The sequence below is a fragment of the Typopeltis vanoorti genome, chromosome 24 (assembly GCF_054136105.1).
Source record: "Typopeltis vanoorti isolate ZY-2024b chromosome 24, IOZ_Tvanoo_1.0, whole genome shotgun sequence".
NCBI lineage: Eukaryota > Metazoa > Arthropoda > Arachnida > Uropygi > Thelyphonidae > Typopeltis > Typopeltis vanoorti.
The window spans coordinates 61,683,843-61,706,863 of record NC_143572.1 but is presented as its reverse complement, the minus strand read 5'-3'; the positions used below and the strand labels follow the sequence as shown (position 1 = coordinate 61,706,863).

The 23,021-nt window shown below is 37.4% G+C and overlaps 1 protein-coding gene across 5 annotated transcripts in view; it reads right to left on the bottom strand.

Annotated features, from left to right (window-relative positions):
• Positions 1-23,021, bottom strand: part of msn (serine/threonine-protein kinase msn) — a 566,215-nt gene that overhangs the window by 39,702 nt on the left and 503,492 nt on the right. For all 5 annotated transcript variants that reach the window (XM_090413541.1, XM_090413543.1, XM_090413544.1 and 2 more), the window contains one exon: positions 9,368-9,618. In XM_090413541.1, the coding sequence (XP_090269667.1) occupies positions 9,368-9,618 (251 nt within the window). The remainder of the gene's footprint in view (positions 1-9,367; positions 9,619-23,021) is intronic.

Here is a 23,021-nt window from a genome sequence, read left to right as displayed (position 1 = left end):
CCAGCTTATCACCAGCCCTGAACAGCTGCCCCTTCATGCACAAACTATGACTGACTTCTGGATGACATTAAAAACATCATCCATGAAAAGAACAGAGATGGGAGTCAATACCACAGAATGCTGAGAAATGCTTCACAGGGCCCATAAAACTTCCCATTAATTCACAGTGGATATGGTCTTGTTTACCATAATGCTGAGAGAGTTGAAGCTTTTGCTGACAGCCTAGTCAGTGCATGTAGTCTACACAGAGGTGGAGAGAGAGAGAGAGATCTAGACTTCAACTGTAAAGTACATACCTGGCTATGTTGTATGCTAAAATGCAGATTACCAAACCCTATTCAACTGATCCCTCTCCTCACTGAGGCACACAAAATTATCATCACACTTAATAGGAAAGCCCAGATGGAATTTCTAACAAAATTATCAACATCACATAAAATCATAAAGCACACTGTCATTTACTAGTGCAATATTAAGATATCACTACTTCCCAGCACGATGGATGGAAGCTCAATCCCAAGAACAGGAAAAGCAGCACTATTCTCCCAAAACTATCACCCTGCTCTTCTACTCAGGAAAAATAGTTGCGAGGATAATGCTAACAAAACTGCAGAAAGTCATTGAAGAATTAAATCTCATCCCTGATGAGCAATCTGAATTCTGGGAGAACCACTTCAATGAAAAACAAGTTCTCAAGAGTCACGGAAATCATCAGCATAGGGTATAACATGAGATAGCACACACACAGGCCAATATTTTTGGATGTTGCCAAAGTATTCTACAAAATATGGCTGAATGGGCTTCTTTTAAAATTCCTGGAGCTCAAATTTGCCAAATCCTACCTCAGTGATCACAAACTCTGAAGCTGCAGGGAACATGATGGTGTAGACACAAAATCACAGCAGGTACCCTCTCCTCCCTGTTGTCATCTCTGCTCTTTGACATCTATGTGGCTGGCATTCCATGCATAGCTGCCACCACAATGGCTCTATACACAAATGATACTGCAATAACGATGTACATGTGCTCCTTCTGACTTCAAAACATGATCTCCAAACTAGAACAATGGTTAAAAAAAAAAAAAATGATATCAATGCAGAAAACAGCACTAATATTTATAAGACAAATATCCCCTGCCCCTGGAGGGTGAAGTGGTCATGTTTGGTACCCCATTCCATGGTAACCAGTAGCCAAATACTTAGAGGTACAACTAGATAAAAGACTTCGCTTCATGAATCAGAGTCTTAATAGATTGCAGTATGGTGGCTGCTCTTCTAAGCATGACACCAAAACCAGTATCTAGGTCATCTGTGGATGATTTGGTGAGACAGCAATCAGTGGCTACATAATCTTGAACAGCTGCCTTAATGTTTCCATTCTGGTAGCCTCATCAACAGAGCAATCACACTGTAACAGCATGAAAGCAACTTAGATAGTGCTATTAATGTGTGAGGCATGAATGGTACTGTTGCAGTGGCTAGACATGATTCTAATTTATAGGCATTCAGTCATCACATTGTATTAAAAACAAAGATGTTCAGTTCTCAATGTATGTGTAGTGTATGAGCCCAAAAGCATTCAGTTCCTTCTTTTACTGCAGTATGGCCTATGAAATATTAGTCATAATTGCTCTAGATTATTTATAACCTTGTTAATGCCAGTTCAGGGCCTGCCATGGATGCAAGCCAAACATTGCACATTAATCTATGTGCAATCAGCTACTTCCTAATTGATTCTATTCCTTAAGCCTATTAAGGATTAAGGCTTATCCATAGCATATCTGCAGTAGGTCCAAGTTTGAAGGACTGGCTCTGAGGACTGGGCCAGTTGGGCTGAAGTCCAAAGTGAGTATGGTATTGACACAGCTGTGTGCAGTGCCAGTGGACAGAAATTGAAACTGGAGTGAGAGTGTGTATTAAATGTTTCAAAAGTGAGCACCTATTAGGTGACAAGAACAGAGCAAATGTTAGCAGAATGTACAGTATCGACAGTAGGATGAAAAATGTTGGAATTAACGTTGAATGCATGGCTGTGGAAATAGAGGAGAATGAGATGGACATAAATAAAAAAATAGTGTTCTCGAATTTTTATCCTCCACAGGACAAAGTGAAAAATGGCAGCAGAGCTGAGAAGAGGAAGAAGCAGGTGGTCTGAAGTAATAATAAAGACCAAGCAAACAAATGAGAAAAATGAGAAAAAAAAAAAAAAATCAGCTAATGCCTTTTTATTCCCATATATATAGGGAGTAGGTAAGGCCGATTTTAGCTCTATCTAACTTTTGGAGACTGAGTGGGCAGTTCAATCTCCACTGGTACCCAATCAGAGATAGCTGGCCCAAGGCTATCACTAATTAAGCGGCACGCAGTGAAGAGTGACAGCTCAACAAGTGCCACCATCTCGTGGTCCCTAACACTCGTATTTAATGTCTGAAACAATGTGGGTTCTACGGTCGATTTTCTTGAGTTTACGGGACAAAAAACCCACTTGCCTGTGCCAGAGATCGACTAACTCAGGAACCGATTGAAAAAAGGCTTAGAAATATTTCCTCTAGTCGCCGACTAGACTCAAAATCAAGTCTTCCTTCTTGCAGCCAAGCGCTGTGGTATGCAAACGCCAGATCCACTGAGCTACAAAGAAAAATGAGTTAAGGAGAAAATTATCTACAGAGACTCAATGATCAGGAGAGTACTTAATGAAAGCAAATGAAAACAATATCGTGTTTCCCTGGTGCAGAAATTCACTATCTTAATCATGCCATCTGGATGCAAAGAAAAGTAATGTGAAAGAACTGATTGTCTTTGGTTGGCACAAATTATTTGAGATTTTTGTGGGAAGATATAAAGGAGTTGTTAGAAGAAACAAAACTGAAGAGTGGGAAGGTGAAGACTCCTGCCATGCTATGATAGAGGCAAACTGAGGAAGAGGGCAATGGTAGCAAATGAATCGATATGTAGGTTGTGCAGAAGGAATGATGTAGGATTTGTAGATCTGTAGTCTGTGGTTGATGGAAACAAGGATTTCTATAAAGCTGATGGACAACATCTAAATGGTTTTGGCATTAGGTGTCTAGAGAGAGAGAGAGAGCTTTGTTCACTGAGCATGATGAAGTGCAAATTCAGGAAAACTTAAGCAATTAGGATGAAGAACAGGAGATTTTGTGTGAAAGTACTTATGAAGTGAGTGAGCATAAGAATGACCAAGTGCAGAATCTAGTCTCTGAAACAAAAATATTGAATAGGGTAATCTATTCAGTAAGTAAAGGTGGGGCGGATGCTACAGTTTCTATATAAATACCAGAAGTATCAGGAACACGAAGGACTTTTTGGTGTTGGTTAGTGCAACCTCACCAAAAGTTATAGGCATTAGTGAAACATGGTTAACAGCAGATGTAGTTTCAGGGATAGAATGTGATGGGTTTAGCATTTTCAGGGAAGAAAGGATGGGGGAATGGAGGGATACTGCTAATTATAGTGGATGAAGTGCAGCCAAAAAGAATAGGAGATAGGCTGGAGGGTGGCTGTTCATTTGAAGCAGTCTGGTGTGAGATCAATACCAGTAAGACAAAATATACAGTTGGTTGTTGCTATAGACCAGGAGACTCCACGGATGATTTTGAAGACATGACAGGTTGAGTGATTATGGGCATGAGAGTATTGGACCTGGTCATATGATCAGAAGAGCTATCCATAACCAAGGTGGCCACATTGCCTCTGATTGGCAAAAGTGACCATGTGGCCTTGTAAAACATGAAGAATAATCTGTCAAGAAAGGTTATATATGGAACTACAAGGCAGATAATTATGACAAGCTTAGGAGGAAGCTCAAATTTGTGCCATGGCATAAAATACTGCAAGAGAAGGATGTTAGTGGTACATGGAAGATAGTTAACAGTCATTTAGAGGAAGAAATATTAAATTGTATACCTAAAGTAGGGGTGCTTAAGGGTCAAAGCTGTATAACTAAGAGGAGATCTCCACATAGCCTTTAAAGGAATGCGGAGAACTGACCAGGGCTTCTTACCAAATGTCCAAATCCTCACCTTCTCGTGGTGCACCCTGTTGAGTATCTACTTGGATACTGAACAAACGAGGATGGGCTAGCAATTTGGGATTTAGCCGACCAAATTGTATTCTTATTGGTTAAACCAAAATAAAAAATGATGGTACAACATGACAAAATTTCATGCCGGCTAGGGCGTCGCCCGGTTAAATAAGGCCCCCGTTGTTTTCGACAGGGAACCAGGGCGAACAGCGAAAAGTCAGCTACTGGAACAAATCTGAAAACAAACCCCAACTCAACATCACCAGAGTTAAAGATCGGTACTATCAACGTAAGAAGCCTGAATGGCAAAGAAATGGAACTAGCTGAGGAATTAGATAAGTACCAGATCGACATAACAGGGGTGACTGAAACAAAAAAGACCAAACTGGTGAGATCTTTCTGAGCAATAAATACAAAATGTTATATTCAGGAAATGACAATCAAGGAAAAGAAGGAGTAGCCATAGTATTCAACACAAAATACGAGGCTAATCTTCTTGAATGGCAGTCAGTCTCAAGTAGAGTAATGTGGCCAAATATGACAATGGGTAACTGGACAATAAGACTTATTTGTGCCTATGGTCCCACAGAAGGTTCTACTAAGGTAGAAGTGTAGGAATTTTTTGACGCTTTAGAAAAAGCAACTGACACAATGAAAAAGGAAAAGTTGGTCCTTGTTGGGGATCTAAATAGCAGAGTAGGAAATGATTGTGAGACATACAAAAATATTTTGGGAAAATTTGGAGAAAAGAGCAAAGCTAATAATAATGGCAAATATCTGTTGGATTTCTGCTCAGGACATGGACTGGTTATTACTAACACCATGTTCCAACATAAAAATGTGCACAAATTCACATGGAGAGAAGAGGCTAGGAATAAGAAAAGTCTCATTGACTATGTTATTGTTGATAGTGATGTTTTCTCCCTGGTGCAGGACACCAGAGTGTACAGAGGATTAGAAATTGGAAGCGATCACTATTTAGTCTTGAGCAGGATAAAATTGAATTTCATATTGAAAAGAATAACATGTAAGAAAGTTTTAAAGCGAATAAAAGTTGAGCAGCTCTCAGATGTGAACTGTTCAATAATAAAATAATAAAATAAAATAAAACTTTTCAATAATCTTTCTTTTCAATACAGAAAGATTATTGAAAAGAAAATGAAAGAGTTTGAGAACAGGAATCAAATCTTGGAGATTCAGTGGCAAACTCTGAAGAAAACATTGATTGATTCTGCCAGAAAGGCATGTGGTGAGGTTGTGTGCAAGGATAAAAAAATCAGAACTCCCTGGTGGACACAGGAAGTTAAAGAGGCAGTGAAGGAAAAGAAGAAAGCATATCAAAAGTTCCTGGCAAATAAGTCAGCTTTTACTCTTACAGAATACAGACAAATGTAAGAAAGCTAAACAGTGTGTAAAACTAGCTAAACAAAAGTCATGGGAGGATTTTGGCAAGAATATAGAAAATAAATATCAAGAAGGTGGCAAAACATTCTGGAGGTTGTTGAAGAAGCTTAGGAATGGAGGAAAGTGTGCTGTTAAAGGAGTTAGAGAAGATAAAGGTGACATGAAAACAGGAGAAAAAGATATCCTTGAAGTATGGAGTAATTACTTTGAAAAAATGCTAAATGAAACAAGCAGTGATGACAGCACAGTGATAAAAAATACTGACCAGGCATGCAGTCAGGAATACATATCCATACTTGAAGTAGAAAAAGCCATCAAAGGCTTGAAATGTGGAAAGGCAGCAGGAGTAGATGATATTCGACCGGAAATGCTGAAGTATGGTGGTATAAAAGTCTTACAGTGGCTGCACTGCATAGTTCAGAAGGCCTTGACAGAGGGAAGAATTCCCGATGATTGGAGTAGAGCTCTCATAGTACCCATATATAAAAAGGGAAATAAAACTGAATGTGAGAATTACAGAGGTATTTCACTACTGAGTGTTCCTGGCAAGATCTATGCAAGTATACTTGAGAAACGGTCGAGAAGAATTGTGGAAGAAAAGCTTGGTGAAGAACAAGCTGGATTCAGGCCAAATAGAGGCTGTCAGGATCAGATCTTCACTTTACGACAAATAGTCGAGAAAGCATGGGAATATAACAAAGATCTGTATTTAAGTTTTGTCGATTTGGAAAAGGCATATGACAAGGTGCCAAGAGAGAAGCTATTCAATACGCTGCAGTTATATGGTGTCAATGGAGCATTATATGAAGCAATACTTAGTCTTTATTTGAGTTGTAAGTCAGTAGTTAGAATTGAAGGAAGTACAGGAAGATGGTTTAATGTTAAATCTGGTGTGAGACAAGGATGTACATTATCCTCTCTGTTATTCATTATCTATATGGATCACATTATGAAGGAAAGTGGTATTAAACCTGATATCAAAATTGGAGATGTTAATGTCAGCTCTTCGCTTTATGCGGATGATGTTATACTTCTAAATAAATCCGCTACAAGATTCTCTGACTAAATTGAATAGCTGTTGTAATAGATATGGTATGAAGGTCAGCAATAAAAAGACAAAGACAATGAAAATATGCAGAATCATTGAAAATGTCAACTGTGTTTTGAATGGAGAACCTGTGGAATAAGTAAAACATTTCAGCTACTTGGGCACGATTTTTACTGAAGATGGTAAATTAAATATAGAAATAGACAACAGAATCAGCAAAGCTGGTATGGTAGGAAGTCAATTGAATAAATTCATATGGAATAAGAGAGAAATTAGTCGCAACATTAAATTAGCTGTATACAAGACTGTGTTCAAACCAGTTTTAACTTATAGGATCTGAGAGCTGGGTCAGAAGTAATACACTTGACCAAAGACTAGAGACCGCAGATATGAGAGTCCTGAGAAAGATTAGAGGTGTGAACAGATGGCATCAATGGCAATATCATATTAAAAATGAGGATATTAGGAAAGAACTTGACAGTGTCAGCATCCAGGAATGCCTTAGCAGAGCTAATCTCAGGTGGTATGGTCACTTAAATAGAATGGGAGAGGAAAGATTAGCAAAACGAGTGTTCTCTGCCAGGTTGGCAGGAAAACGACCCAGAGGAAGACCAAGATATAGGTGGATTGATACGGTACAAAGTGCCTTAGACGATAGAAATATAAGATCTGATAATGTTGGAGTCTTGACAAGTAACAGACTGATTTGGAGGAAAATTGTAGATAGGAAGTTAGTAATGATGTAATTTTTTCATGTAGTACTGTCATATCCTGTACATCCCTTGAGGGTACATGGCAGGAATTTGATGATGATGATGATACCTAAAGTAAGGAGGGTTAATCAGGTAGGAGTTAGATGGAGGAGTAAGAATGAGCTGCTAAATAAAAAAAAAAAAAAAAATGCTGTGGAGGATATGATATATATATATATAAGGAGAAAAGTGACCAGCAAACTCATTGGCGGATGTACTACATCCACCAATATGAATTGGAGGTTCTTAGGATATTGCAAAATCTTGATGTAAATACAGCTATGGGATATCAGCACGAGTTTTGTAGATCGTGCAAGGGATTGGAAAGAGGGCAAAATAATTCCTTTGCATAAGAGAGGTTCTAAGGCTGCAGTAGCAAAATTATAGAACCAATTAGTATCCCAGTCATGGTGGTAAAAGTAGAAAAATTGGAAAAATTGATTAAAAAGAGAATTCAAGAACGGGTGGATGAAAAATATTATACTACTGTATAAAGGGCTTTGTGAAGGGTTGGTCATGCCTTAGTAATTTACTAACATTTTATAATAAAGTAACAGCTGATTTGGATTTTACAAGATGATTCTGCTGGATTTTACAAAGGCATTTGACAGATATCACATGGAACTCTGTTACATGAATTAGAACAAATGGGGATGGATATGACACTGGTTATGTGGATCAGAGGGTGGCTACTGGACAGATATCAAAAAAGTGGTATATGGAGGGACAGAATCAAGGAGAAAACAGGTGACTAGTGGTATTCACTAGTCACCTGTTTTCACCCAAGCACTGAACCCAAGGTTCCAGCACTGAACCTTGGGTATTCACCCAAGGTTCAGTGCTGGAACCACTACTGTTTATTTTATGTAAATGATATAGGAAATAACCTGACAAGAAATTCAGTTGTTTGCTCATGATGCGTAATTAGGCAGACTAACAGTTAATACAGTTAATCAAAGTGATGCGGAGATTGCAGGATGATTTAAATAGGCTATCAAGTATGGGTATCATTATCATTAAAAGATCATGTGTATCAAAAGATAATGGGTAATATGGAGAAATGTAAAGTTATGCATTTTGAGATAAATAGATTACAAGCTGTGGACCACATTGATGGAACTGCACTCTAGGAAATTGACGAAGCAAGAGATTTGAGGGTGATGGTAGACAGAGAGTTAAAGTTTAGAGGATATATTGCTAAAGTTGTCCATGAGAATATGTGGCTACTGAAGAACACACTAACCAGTAGAGATAAGGAAGTTGTTATAAGGCCTTGATAAGTCCACATCTGAATTACTGTGTTGGTCTCCTGGGGATGAGGAAGCAGTGGAGAAGATTTAAAGGCAACTGATCAAGATGGTGAGTGGTCTATGGAACATTCCCCATGAGGATAGATTAAGGGTGTGTGGATTGCAAAAGTTGATTGATAGGAGGAAAAGAGGGGATATGATAGAAACATTTAAGTTGCTTAAAGGGTTTTATAGGATAGATTAAATATATCCTATAAAGTTATGCAGTTAAAATTATCCAGTTAAAGTAATGCAGGGGAAATGTTTCAGCAGTCGGCTAGAGGGTCCAGAACAAGAGGTCATCCCTAGAAGTTGAATAAGGGTATGGTTAGTAGGGGTATGAAGACTAGAATTTTTGCTTGTGAATGATTGGAATGGGTTGCCAGAGTCAGTTGCGAGTGCTTTTTCTATTGCTGGGGTCAAGGAGAGATATGATAGATTGTGTGGATAGTTTGGGTCTTCTGTAATGAGTCTTTGGACTCCATGGAAGTGCCTGTACAATAATAAAATCTTGGCACATTATGGTTTCATATTATGACAGTTAAAGTAATGTTGCCAAGTTTAGTAAGATACAACAAATTCCATATCTTTTTTACAGTGAAAAAAAAAAAAAAAAAAAAAAAAAAATATATATATATATATATATATATATATATATATATATATATAGCTAGTGGATTAAATAAATGCAAATTGTTGCACATATACCAAAATGAGAAATTAATGCTGTATTTTAATTTCTACTTAAGAAAAATTAAAGGTATTCAGAAAACTAGATGTTATTTCTTAGTGAGAGACACCAACTATACATTGACATCAAAATATATACTTACATGAGTAGGAAGATATACATCATAAACAGCACCAGAATCCAAATCAACAGCATGGAAACCTTCAGTTGAACCAAATATGACTTTTAACCTTATTCCCTCCTCTACTGTCATATCTACTAATAGAGGTTTATGGACTAAGTCAGGAAAAGACTTGAAAGCCATAAATTTATGATAAGGTTTGGGCGCCCATGCATAGATTTCAACACTTTCTCGAAGGGCAATCACCAGGAACTTAATCCTTTCATACTTGACTGTAAAGAAATGAAAGTATATAATAAACTTATGATGGTAAATTAAGAATAGTTATTTTGTTAGCTGTATTATCTGCAGTTTAAATGCAAGCAGTGTGTTAATTTTAGTTAGTTTTAATGTGGTTATAACAACATATTTCATGCATAAACAAAAATTTTCATGCTATTTTAAAATAAAACAAAAATGTCATGCCTTATTTCAAAAAATAAAAATCAGATATTTTCTTTCTTTATTGAGTACATTGTGAGCATAAGATTAATTCTAAATTGCGGGTAACACTTTATTGTTCTTACTTTTAGTTTTAAAAATAACTCCCCAACCCCCTCCTCATCCTTCTAAATCTGTTATAACGCACAGCTGCAAATTTGTCTAATTTCTTGATTATACTACTATTGTATCAATCAAATTTTCATGTTGACAATCCAGTTTCCTTCTTTCCCAGTAGTAAAATGTAATTCTTTCAATCTCAAAATATTATTCAATATAAACGGAATAAAATGAGTAGTCCTATCATTAATGCTCAATTGAGTTTGTTGAGGAACTCTGGTTCTGTCTTACCTCAAAAAATGTGGCATTCTCATTTATAAAACTATCAAAAAGTATGATAAAACAATAGTACAGCTAATGATTACCTCCTATGCTATGAATACTAGCTACTTAAACTAAGGTGATTTTTGTATTTATTTTATAAAATACTGTTCTCCTATTACACCAAATGAGAATAAATCCAATTAAAAATTAATATTTGATAATTTTTGCTGCAAGGAAATAGGTCATCAAGTGAACAGTATCACTAGTAATGAAAAACAGAATGACTAGTTAAAGATTAAATACGCTATTAATCAATATAAATAAGCAAATCAATGATTCAAGTTCATTAATCTAGGACTGCTTCAGTAAAATAATGTAATTGAAATGATTTATAATAACTGAATGAGTATGTTTCAAAGTCCCAAAGTGCTCTGACTAACAATATCAATTAGGATGAAATACTGTCCTACCTACCAAGTAACAGTTTATTTTTAACATACACAAAGAATAATCATTTCATTTTATACTGCTATCAGCATCACTATAAACAATATGCTTACAAGACTGATAACACCAAAGTAGGTTCTTATAATTAAATTAATATTAGAATTGAATTAGCATTTTTTTTGTAATGATTATTTATCTAACAGCATATTTCTAATAATACAGACACAGTACAGACTATGAATGGATGTATACAATATCAATTTACAGTCTGAACTAAGCAATAAACTTTCAGATAATATTCCAAGCACTGTATTTTTAAATTATTATTATTATTTATATGGGCACTCCATGGAGTCAAAAGACTGATTGTAGGAATCCCAATCTATATATTAACACAATACCTATCATACATCTCCTTAAACCTATTCACTGTTGGGGCACTCACAACCACTTCTGGCAATCTATTCCACTCATTTACCACTCTCCAAGAAAAGAACCTAACTACACTTGGTCCACACACCCTCACTAACTACACTCTTAGACTGCTTCTGAATGTAATACGTTTAGTTTAATCCTTTATCCAAGTGTGAGCAAAACAAAGTTTGCGTCTGAAAGTATCTTCAGGACTGGGGTAAGGTAGTGCAACACCAGGCAACTCATTGCAAAGGTGGAGAAAGTTCTCATCACTCCTATCTCAGTATCTCCCATAATGCAAAGCACATCTCCTTGCGGATATGTGTAATGCTATGCATTAAGGCAAGGGCCACTACCCATACCGGTTTTGACCTTTATTGAGGTCTCATCAGTGGGAGCCAGGCCCAGTAGTGGAGATAAAGGCAGAAGCAATGAGAGGTCTTCCTAACCTATAGGAGTTGCCAAAGGGTGTGCAACCTTATTATTAAATTACTCTGGATTCAGAGAAAGATGTTGGGAGTTTATTTTTCACTTGCTTAGTCTATAATAAGTTTAGTTTAATCCTTTATCCAAGTGTGAGCAAAACAAAGTTTGCGCCTGAAAGTATCTTCAGGACTGGGGTAAGGTAGTGCAACACCAGGCAACTCGTTGCAAAGGTGGAGAAACACGTGGATGAAGTCAACATGTGGGTGAATCATAGCCTTATATAAGCAAGGTTATTATCCAAGGGATAATAACCTTGCTTATTTTTCTCAGCATCCAAATAATCCTCTGAGCTATTCTGCCAATTCTTGCAATATGTCCTCTGAATTTCAAATATCTTTTCACCATCATCCCCAGATCCCTAGCCTCAATTTCCTGTAAACTAGTAACATCAATATAATACGAAGTGTGTAATCTTTTCATCCCAAAGTGCATTATCTTACATTTTATAACACTGAATTGACAATCACTGTATTTGGCCCAGACTTCCAATTTATTTAAATTATCATGTAAGATATCTACACATTTATCAACTATTATTCTCCCTAGTTTTGCATCATCGACAAACAACTGAATACCTCCCTTCAAATCTTCTGCTATGTTATTAATATAAATAATATAGTAGAGCCCTTGGGCACAGTCGCCCTCATTCACCTTAATTCCACACATAGAAATAAGGCATCAAAGGACATCGTACATGCGAGGCAAATCAAAGACTCTGGAGGAAGGGTATTAAGGAGGGATGTGGATATAAGAAACAGATGGAGAATATATACTTTGAAGGGCTTTTGAATGAAGAAAATGCACGGACTCACAGAGAAGATGGGATGGGGAGCCTTATGAGGAGATGGTGCAGAACATTAGTAGAGTGGAAGTGAAGGAGGCTATAAAGAGGATGAAGAATGGAAAATCTGTGGACCCTGACAGGATCCCAGTGGAGGCATGGAAGGTACTGGGGAAAGAGGGAATTGACCTGCTGTGGGACCTGTTTAATAAAAGTTTGTCAACAGGAAAATATACCTGAGGAATGGAGGGAAGTACTCTTGTCTCCATCTACAAGAATAAAGGGATGCACAAGACTAAGAATTACAGAGGAATAAAGTTGATGTCATACACGATGAAAATCCTAGAGAGGGATTAGATAGTTCTTGATGAGAAACTGAGGAAGGAGGCGGAGATTACAAAAGGAGCAATTTGGCTTCATGCCTGGTCGATCGACAACAGATGCTATCTTTGGGTTACGGCAGATGATGGAAAGTTTTGAGAGAAGCAACGGGAACTATATCTGGTATTTATTGATCTGAAAAAAGCATATGATAGAGTGCCAAGGCAAGAAGTCTGGAGGTGTCTAAGGGAGAAGGTACCAGAGAAATATGTCAGGCTGGTGCAGGGGATGTACAGAAATGTGAAGACAAGAGTTCGGACCTGCGTGGGAGAGACAAAGTTTTCCGGTGACAGTTGGCTTGCTTCAAGGGTCAGCATTAAGTCCGTTCCTGTTTAATATTGTTTTGGAGGTAGTGACGGAGGAGGTGAGAGAAGATGTGCCTTGGACTATGTTGTATGCAGATGACATCGTGCTGTGTGCAGAATCAAGAGAAGAAGTGGCAGCTAAACTGAAAAGTTGGAGGAAAGTACTGGAAGAGAGAGGTATGAGAGTGAGCAGAAGTAAGACAGAGTATGTGTTGCAAAGTGGATGGCAGCCAGCAGACAGATCTGGAGCTGGAAGGAAATGTCATCAGAAAAGTCAGCGACTTTAGATACTTAGGTTCAACAATGAAAGAGGATGGTGAGGCTGAGAAGGAAGTGGGATGCAGGAACTGGAGAGAGAGAGAGATGGCTGGAGTGCTATGCGATAAGAGGGTGCCGATCAATCAAAAAGGCAAAATCTACAGGACAGTAGTGAGACCAGCTATGACATATGCTATGGAAACTGTGGCCCTGAGAAAAAATAACATCAGCAGGATGGAGGTAGCGGAGATGAGAATCCTTAGGTGGATGCGTGGTGTGACCAGAAAGGATCGTCTGAGAAATGACTATGTAAGGGGAACGGTGAATGTTATGAACTTAGGAGCAAAGATGCAGGAGGCAAGGTAGAGATGGTTTGGTCATGATGAGGAGGGAAGAAGATCATGCAGATGGATGTCCAGGCAGCCAAAGAAGAGATGGAGAGAGAGGAGGAGGACTTGAGGATGAAGAACTTGGATGTGGCTACAGCCCAAGAGAGGAGGTTGTGGAGGAGACTCACTACAAACAGTGACCCTACTTAAGTGGGACAAGCTGCAGAAGAAGAATTCACCTTGATTCAACTCTACCCTCTGATATCTATCATCCCACAGGCATCCATGCCAGCAGCATCATATCCATTCCCATTTGCTACAAAATTAAAATTAAATTAAAAGACAATATTGGTAGAGGAAATTAGATATGCCATTTGTTTGCAGTGTTTCTCCAATGCAAACACATATGGCTGAAATATTGTGGAACACATTATCCTGCAAAATTCTACACTGCCTAGTGAGCAGGAATGCTTTCTATTGAAACTAAATGCAATATCTTGGTTTGAGAATATACAACTAACCAATTATTAAGAGAATTTGTATATTTGGATAGTATATTAAACTACTAAAGGGTAAATACAGTGATCACTCAATTATTGACCATTCAATAAACCGATCCTTGAATATGTTCCAAATAACCTTTAATAACAACAACAAAAAAAAAACATTTAATTAACCAACAAACTGAAGGTAGCAATGACTGAAGAACCCTTATAGTGCATTCAGAGGTGCCTGTTACATATGGCATAGAAATTTTGAGGTAGAACCATGTACCTTACACATTATTCTACATATTCTCCATGAAGTGTTATAACACTTGTTACAACACTGCTGCATTATTTGCAATCCACTGAGGAAAAAAAGTCTTCCCCTTGTTGCACAAACCAGTCATCAGCTGAAGATATGACTTCATCATCTGTGGTCAATTTTGTTCATTTCATGGGCTCCATTAAATTTGGAAATATTCAGATAGGACCAAGTCTGGCAAATAGGGTGGACGAGGCAGACATTGAAAACCCATTGTGTATTGTCTGTTGGGTTTCATGAGTAGTGTGAGCAGATGCACTGCTCTGCAAAAGAAGCATACCTTTGCTCAGTTTCCTGCAGCATTTTTCCTTCAATTCCTTCAGAGTTGAATAAACTGCTGCTGCTGCTGTAACGGTTTCACCTTTGCTGCTTCTGTAACAGTTTTTTCTTTGGTCATGGAGAAACTTTGTGTCTTCACTCCACTGACTGTTGTTTGGTCTCTGGTTCATAGTGATGAAGCTATGTATCATCAAACAGTCACAATATGAGCCAATACATTTGCACCATTTCTCAAAATGACCCCAAATCCCTTGAGATGACAGCACATGTTCTCTTTTTTGGTTGACATTCAAATATTTGTGGATCCCCTTTACTGAGAGCTTCTGCATGTACAGATGTTGGTAGATAATTATTCCAGCTTGTTCCCTGGATATCCCAGAGTCTTTGCAATGTTTTTGGCTGGTATTTGTCTATCATCAAGGGCATGCACACTGCATCGATGTTTTCAAGTGTGATCACTGTGAAAGGTCTACCTAAACTGGGGGCATCTCTTATCTCAGGATACCCATTTTTAAACTAAAATGTTAAAATGTTGGATATGCTGGGCACAGTCCCCTAAAGTCTCAAAGTTTGGTGAATCTCAGTTGTAGAACGTTTCTTGCAGCAGAAAAAACTTGATGACCTGCACCTGTGTGTCTTCAAATTTCTTTAAACTCTGACATGTCTCCTTATATATCCTAAAAGAAAAAGAGCAAATTATTGCAATTTGATGAAACATTGGGGTTAAAGGGTTTTAAGATATATTCTTTCTTGTGGTTATATCAGTTGCTTTAATATCATTTTGTTCTAGGTGTTTATCAGAACATTTCAGCCCCTCGTACTTGATTCTGTTGGCAAAGTGAGTCAAATGATCATACATTATAAATTCTTGTCAACAGATTTAATTATTCTGGATTTTTGGGAGGAATGATAAGCAAATGAGTGGTATGCATAGCATCTAGAGAAGGATGTTCTCTGGTACTGATGTGGAGAAAGAACTCTCAATTTCTCAATGGATGTAAACATTTAGTAAGGATAATGCACCTTGTGATTCCTTTTCAAAACAAATTTTACTGGCCTGTACACAATTCATTTTTTGTAGAAATGCATGTAGCTCTTGATCTATGTTTCCAAATGGCAAAAATATAATTAACATGAACAATAAGGTTCAATGTTCCTGTATTCTCTGCTCTTGTTTAGTAAGAAAAGAGAATACACGACCCATCTCGGTTCTGCTTCTTTATAAACTTTATTCTTCCAAATGAAATATCCACATTTGACAACAAACCTGGATATTTCTACAAAAATTAATCACTTTAGGATCAAACTGAATTTGATCCTGGATGACTGATTTGAAAACGTGAAAAGAAATCAGTGTTAATCTTTCTAGACATTTACCTCCAAAATCAGTCTACTGCAAAACCACTTTTTCTGGATTATACATACACCAGTCCTCTGCTTATCATTCATCTCAAAAACACAGAATAATTAAATATCTATTGATAAGAGTTCATGATGACAGGTGGTCTTCAGAAGCATTTCTTAAACTGGAAATCTCATCTATTAAACCATCTCAAACCAAAAATGACCATTCTCCTCTCTCTCACACACACCAAATTGAAACGAAATCCACACAGCTCCCATGCCATACAAAAGATGCAAGGGTTCTCAAGAAATTTCAGCTCACTGTCATCTTCACCCCTATCAAGAAAAATTTCCAGCTATTGCCTCCCTTGTTGCTACCAGGCATTTATCAAATCCAGTACTGTTATATCCCGTCCTATTTTTGTCAAACAGGCCATTCAGAATAATATTGAATTGCTTCACTAGTGTCTTCAGATATGAATGTTCATTTAAAGGCTCTGAAATTCTGTTACCTTGTCCAAATCTTAATCACAATGATTACAACTACCCAATCCGAAAGTTTGGGAGCTTGTAATTTGTGTTAAATAGTTTCTGCATCAAATTCCTAATAGAATTATTGTTTAATATATATATATATATATATATATATATATATATAAATAAAAAGATAAGCTGAAATTTGAAACTTTTTTTGTCTTACCAGCCTGGAACTCGAGGGGTTGGGTACCATAGGCGCCAGAGCCCCCCCCAGTATATATATATATATATATAAAAACTACTGTTACAGCACATTTATTGTCTGACTGCTAGATTCAAATTTCCCAGTGCTCTTAGCTTTAGGAACAATAGAGAAATTTTCTGACAATGTTTTGTGATACTAAAAAATTAAATGGTAACTTTTAGTTGCTTACATCAACAAATTTAATGTTATGTATAAGTGATTTCAGTTAAGTTATGGAAATTCATTAGGTAGAATACTAATCCTTTCACTATTTTTGAAAATCACCAGAGTAAAAAGGTAGAATTTGCCAGCATGAGCAACCGGCTGAGAAGATAGCATCTTCACTTGTCACCTTAGAGAATGGATTTGAACTATAGACTATTTCTATTGTCTGGTGTACATGCAAGTCTTGCTTACTGAAGACATGAAATGGCTTTTTTTTTTTTTGTAGGGGGGGGGGGGGTACATTATTTGGTTTATAGAGCAGGTTCCAGAATATCTATTCCTGAACTTATCCATGATACTGATCTACCATAGGTTTACATTTTTGTGAGTGGAGTGCCATTGAAATTTTTTAAAATCAGAATTTTATTTTATTATGTTGCTCACTACCCACAAAGATTATTTACAAACCTATAGTACAGTTTTGTGTATTATTTATACTTAGACAGATACTAGGAAAAAAATGGGAATATAATCTGCAGGTCCATATTTTATTTGTAGACCTTAGAAAAGCATCTGACAGCATTCATAAAGAAGAACTTTGGGGAATATTAGATGAGCTAAGAATACCTCATAAGACAGTACGTCTAATCAAAATTTGCACCACTGACAGCTAAAGTGCTGTACTAGCAAATGAAATCAGATCTGAACCTTTTGATATTAAGACAGGATTAAAACAAGGAGATGCCTTTCGCCTATCCTTTTTAATTTAGCATTAGAAAAATACGTTCGAGAAATTGTAAAAGATAACATAAACAAAACAGTAATATTAAGATATGAAGATGATATATGCCTGGTTGGAGAATATAATGAAGACATTAGAACATTTAGAAAACTCAAAGTTGCAGCTGAGAAACTAATATTACAAATTAACCAGGATAAAACTGAATATTTAAATGTATGCAGAAATCACAATCAATGGGGAAAATGACAATTTGACAATTGATAACCTGAAATTTAAAAGTGCCTCTTCCTTCAAATATCTTAGAACACTGATTACTCAAGATAATAAAATTAGCACAGAAATAAAAGCTAGAACACATACCTCCAATAGATCTTATCATTCACTACATCATTTATTATCTTCCAAAATTCTATCAAGTGGAGTTAAAAAGAAATATAGAAGACAATTATTAGACCTGTTGTTTCGTATGGAGCAAAAACCTGGAGAATAACAGACCAAGAAGCAAAAGAACTGCATATCTTTGAAAATAAAATTCTCGGAAAAGCCTATGGACCGGTAAGCGATAATACAATAGGTGAATGGAGAAAAAGACATAACCAAGAATTATACGAACTCTATAGATCCCCACTTGTAGCTGATAAAATTTGAGCAAGCAGATTGAAATGCATTGAACATGTGGAAAGAATGGATGAGGAGAGAATGGCTAAACAATCAAGATGAAGCTTTATGGAAAGTGATCTATTATTATTATTACGTAACACCTCCAGGGAGTCCAAAGACTGATCGAAGGAGGGCACCTGCTCTACAACTCAATCAACCAACAATGAACCGCAATTACCATCATCTACACCAATGCCATCTACTGCCCATCATTACCACTAGTATTTTCACAAACAATCACAAACATCTTAGTCAACCTATAGTACATTAGTACTGTGTATGGGTTGGGAAACGAAAAACACATAAGTGAGAACTGTTCCACAATACAGCAGTAGCAGGGATGAAGGAGGAAGAAAAACTTGTTCCATGGGTTTTAAATTGTACTGTGAAAGGATGTTGGGCGGCAGCCACGCGTGTTCCAACGGACTTAGTTCTGAGTGAAGGAATTATTGATGCTATTTCATGTGAACATTTGTTATGTAAACATCTATAGAATACACACATGGCAGAAATTAAATGTATGTGCAAAAGTGGGTGGAGTGAGGTGGTAAGAGATGGGTTATTAATCGATCTAATTTCGCTCTTCTGTATTGAGTCAAGCATTATGATTTTAAACCTCTTAGGAGGCCCCACCCCAAGTGCAAGAGCAGTTTTCAACAGCTGGGCAGATTTGTAATTTGTATAAGGTTAACAGCTGTTCAGAAGTGAAGTAACGTCTTTTGCTCAAGACGTTACTTCACCTCTGAACAGCTGTTCGTCAGTGGAGTAGGAGTAAGAGCATATACGGTGACATAGGACAGGAGTCAGTTCTAGTGCACAAACCTTCTTGGAGAATACTTTTCTGGTCTCCTTCTGGTGAAAGGACATAGGGGACATTGAGTATTAGGCATCTGGAATGGTTGGAGAAAATTTACCATGGTCAATTATGTGTGCATTGGAGGAAAAGTGTGAAGCCAGGAGATTGGAAGGGTCACCAGTGAAAAGAGATCTAGGGTGTTTGGGGTTATCTGCATTCTGGTTGGCATGTGAACAATTTTTGTAAGGTCATTGTGATGACAAACATTTTAGCTCCTCTGCCTGCTTGATCTGTATATTAAAATCTCCAAGGAGAATGATTTTGCTGTTAGGGAAGTGGAACTGGAGAAGACCAATGTTAAAGGAGAGGAAATTAAAGCACTCAGAGTGATTAGTGGCATTGGGGGACTGATAGAGAGACAGCAAATAAATTTGACTGAGTGGGGTAAGGAGATTTTCAATCAAAGAAAATCAAAGACAGGCAATTCTAGGTTAGATGCTCTCTGGCATGGTATGTCAGAGAGGATATATGTATAGATACCATGCTTGAGACAAAAGGAATCGGAGTGCATATTTGGGAAAGTTGAGATGAATAGTGCTGGGAGAGGGCGAGAGATGAGATTTGGGTTTCTGCCAGAAAGGTGGAGTTTGGTAGTGGACATTAAGGTTGAAGTTGAAGCCGGATATTGGCGAAGTGGATATGCAAGGCTCTGTGGGACATGTATTTGACTGAAAGGGACGTGCATGTTTCCTATTCGATGCCACTTGATTTCTGCACCAGCTTTCCTTGTTTGTAGTCAATGACCCAAATACTGTCTACGTTTTGGAATTTTTATTCAAGTTGTTTTCAAAGTTGGTGTCCACTTTCTCTGGATGAAACTTAGGTCAAACCAAGCTGGTGTGTACAATTGGGAGAAAGTGCCTTTGAACTTGTTAATCAATGTTATTAGTTTTGATGTGCTTGTGTTTTGCAAGTCACTTTCATGAGATGTGGGAAATTCGTTCCATCCTTTCTTTTATTCATGGATCTGAAAACAATGGCACTTGATATTTCTGGGATCAAAGTTGCATTCTCCTGCTAATTTACTGATGTAATCTTTTAGCGATTTATCAGTTTCCACCAGAAAGTTCAGAATACCGGCATGAAATTTGTTTTCAGCCTTGACTGAGTCATGTTCCGCTGATACAATTAGGTTGTGAAGTTCGTTAGCATTGCTGGGGTACACTTGCATTGTAGTACTGATTGTCAAGCAGTTTGAGTTTGGGTTCCAGCATTCAGATTTTGAAGGATAAAGTTTTGTCCATAGTGTTAAGGTACTGTTGAAGGCTTTCAACTCATTTTTACTCATGTTCAGAAGCTGCTTTAGGATGGTTGAGGTCAATAGTTTCTGTGCTGACTCCTCTATTTTTGTGCAGGAAGCATACACTCAGTGGCAACAGCAATTACACATTACACCTTTTTTTCTTATTGGTAATATCAATTTTGCAACTGCAGCACTGTATATTAAAGTTGGATTTGTCAGTGATCGATGGCGATGCACTGGTGAGACCCAAGGTGCTCTCTGCCATTGTTACCACCATCTTTGCTTTACACGGTAAGCATAGTGAGCACTTGCAAGCAGTTATATTTAAATGAACAGATAACTGACTTCATGCATAAAGTACTTATGGGTTGCGTATTAGTAATCGGCTCCTTAGCACCCGCTGTTGTGATTTACTTTTATTGAATAATTCAGGGAAAAAACATTTGTAATAATGATAAAATGAGGGAGCAAAGGTTTAGAGTAACTCGTTCTCAGGTGCCACCTGAATTATCCCATTATTGGTTATATTTGTATGATGGTCATCCACATCTCATAGCAGTTTCAGTCTGAAATAATAAGCATTTCCTTATTAGTTTCCAGAATATGTTTAGCTGAGATGTCAATGAGCCTTTCAAGCACATTCCATTTTATATAACTAGAGAGTTTAGATTTTAAATTTGTAGTTAGATTGTGGGCATTACTAAGTTTCTGCAGTTCATTTGAGTTTGCTCCCTAAGTACTGCTTTCTCTGTGTGGGCATAGATCTGGAGATCTTTAGTCAAAGTAAATTTCTTTTTTAGACTGATTCAGTTAGGAATAAGATGCTGTCTAAACACCTTTTTAAAAAAACTAGTTGATTGATCAAAAGTGAAGCATGCATCTTTAGCTTACACAATGATTGCACCACTTGTGAGTTAGATTTCCATGGATTATGAGAATCCTTTCTTTGATAGCTACATGGTGATCAACATTTTTGATAATAAATTATGGAGACAATTATCGCTGCTAAAATGCTAACTTCAATTTAATGATGTATGTATTCTCCACAGTGCAGTAGGGGCAGTATTTGGCAAATGAAGCTAAAAGAAATCCTAAGGAGTTTTTTTTTTTCCTTCTCTGTCCAGTAGAAGAAAGAATGATTATGGAAGGATGATGTTCATCAGTGATAATGATACAATTACAACCACCAAGGAGGATGTAGTAGAGATGTTAAATGAGCAATAATGAATGTAAATAGTAAATGTGACAATGCACAACTTGGGAGCAGTGAGAAGAGCCATTGATGGTGTGAGCTGAAGGTATATGAGGAATTGATTAAATTAGATGTCAATAAGGCCATACGACATGATGGTGTACCATCACCATGTGTCTTGAGGGAATGTTCCAGAGTTAACAACAGCTTTAACTTACCTCCTTAACATAAGTTTTACATTGGCCCAAGTTATGAAGCAGTCGAAAAAGGGAAAAATTGTTTTGCTTCACAAGACGGGTTGGGTGGGGGGGGGGGGTGATAAGACTAAGGCTTCGAATTATAGGCTGATCTGCTTGTCTCAAGTTGTGGTCAAAGTTTCAGAGAGGCTAATGAGGACTAAGATTCAAAACTGGGGTGAGAGCAGCAGAATTATCTTTGATGGTTAGCATGGTTTTGCTAAAGGAAGATGGTGTTTTAGTAATCTACTTACTTACTTATAAAAAGGTGATAAATGGATTGGCCAAGGTGAATACATACATAACAAGCTGGTAATTAAATTGAAACAAGTTGTGTATGGGGGACTGACATCACAGAAGAGTAAAGTCACTAGTGTTGTGCCTGAGGGGTATATTTTGGGGATGCTGTTCAATTTGTATACAAATGATATAGATAGGGTTTGAATGATGACATATGATTGAATGATGACAGATGATGCAAAATTGAGAAGGATATGAGCAACAGAACAGATGTAGTAGCCTTGCAGGATTGACATCCCCCTGTCTGAGGATGTCAATTCAATGTAGCAAAGTGTAAGGTTTTGAAATCTGGGAAGCAAAGATGGGATACAGAGTATAAAATTGGCGAGGAAGTGGAGGATATGAAAGATCTCAGGATGATGGTAGATAGCAACCTGAGATTTCAGAGGCATTTTGCTAAAATTGTCAAGACATCACAGTAGATTATGGCAATGACAATGATCTGGAGAACACTGAAATGTAGGTGTTGGAGAGAGCAGAGATAATGGACTAAGTTGGTTTCTAGTGTCTGGAATATGAAGCATGAGGAGAGATTGAGAGAATTCAAATTGCAGAGCCTAATGAAGAAGGAGAGAGGGGACATTATAAGATGGTAAAAGGTAATTATCAGATTAATGTGGATGACATTTTTCATAGAATGGCTGGAGACAGGGGGTGAACAAGAGGCAATTCCTGGAAACTATTATAAGGGGAGGGGGGTGCACAAGGTGGTGAGGAGCAAATTTTTTGCATGAAGAGCGGGGAGTGATTGGAATGCAGTGCCTGAAAGCATGTGAATGCATTTATGTCAAGGAATGATGATCTGTGCATGTCAGACTCCTGCAATGCATCTCTTGACTCCATGAAGGTAGATGATAATATATATACAAAGAGAAAAGTAACACGGGGGGGGGGGGGACTGGAAAATTTTAACAAACACCTAGAT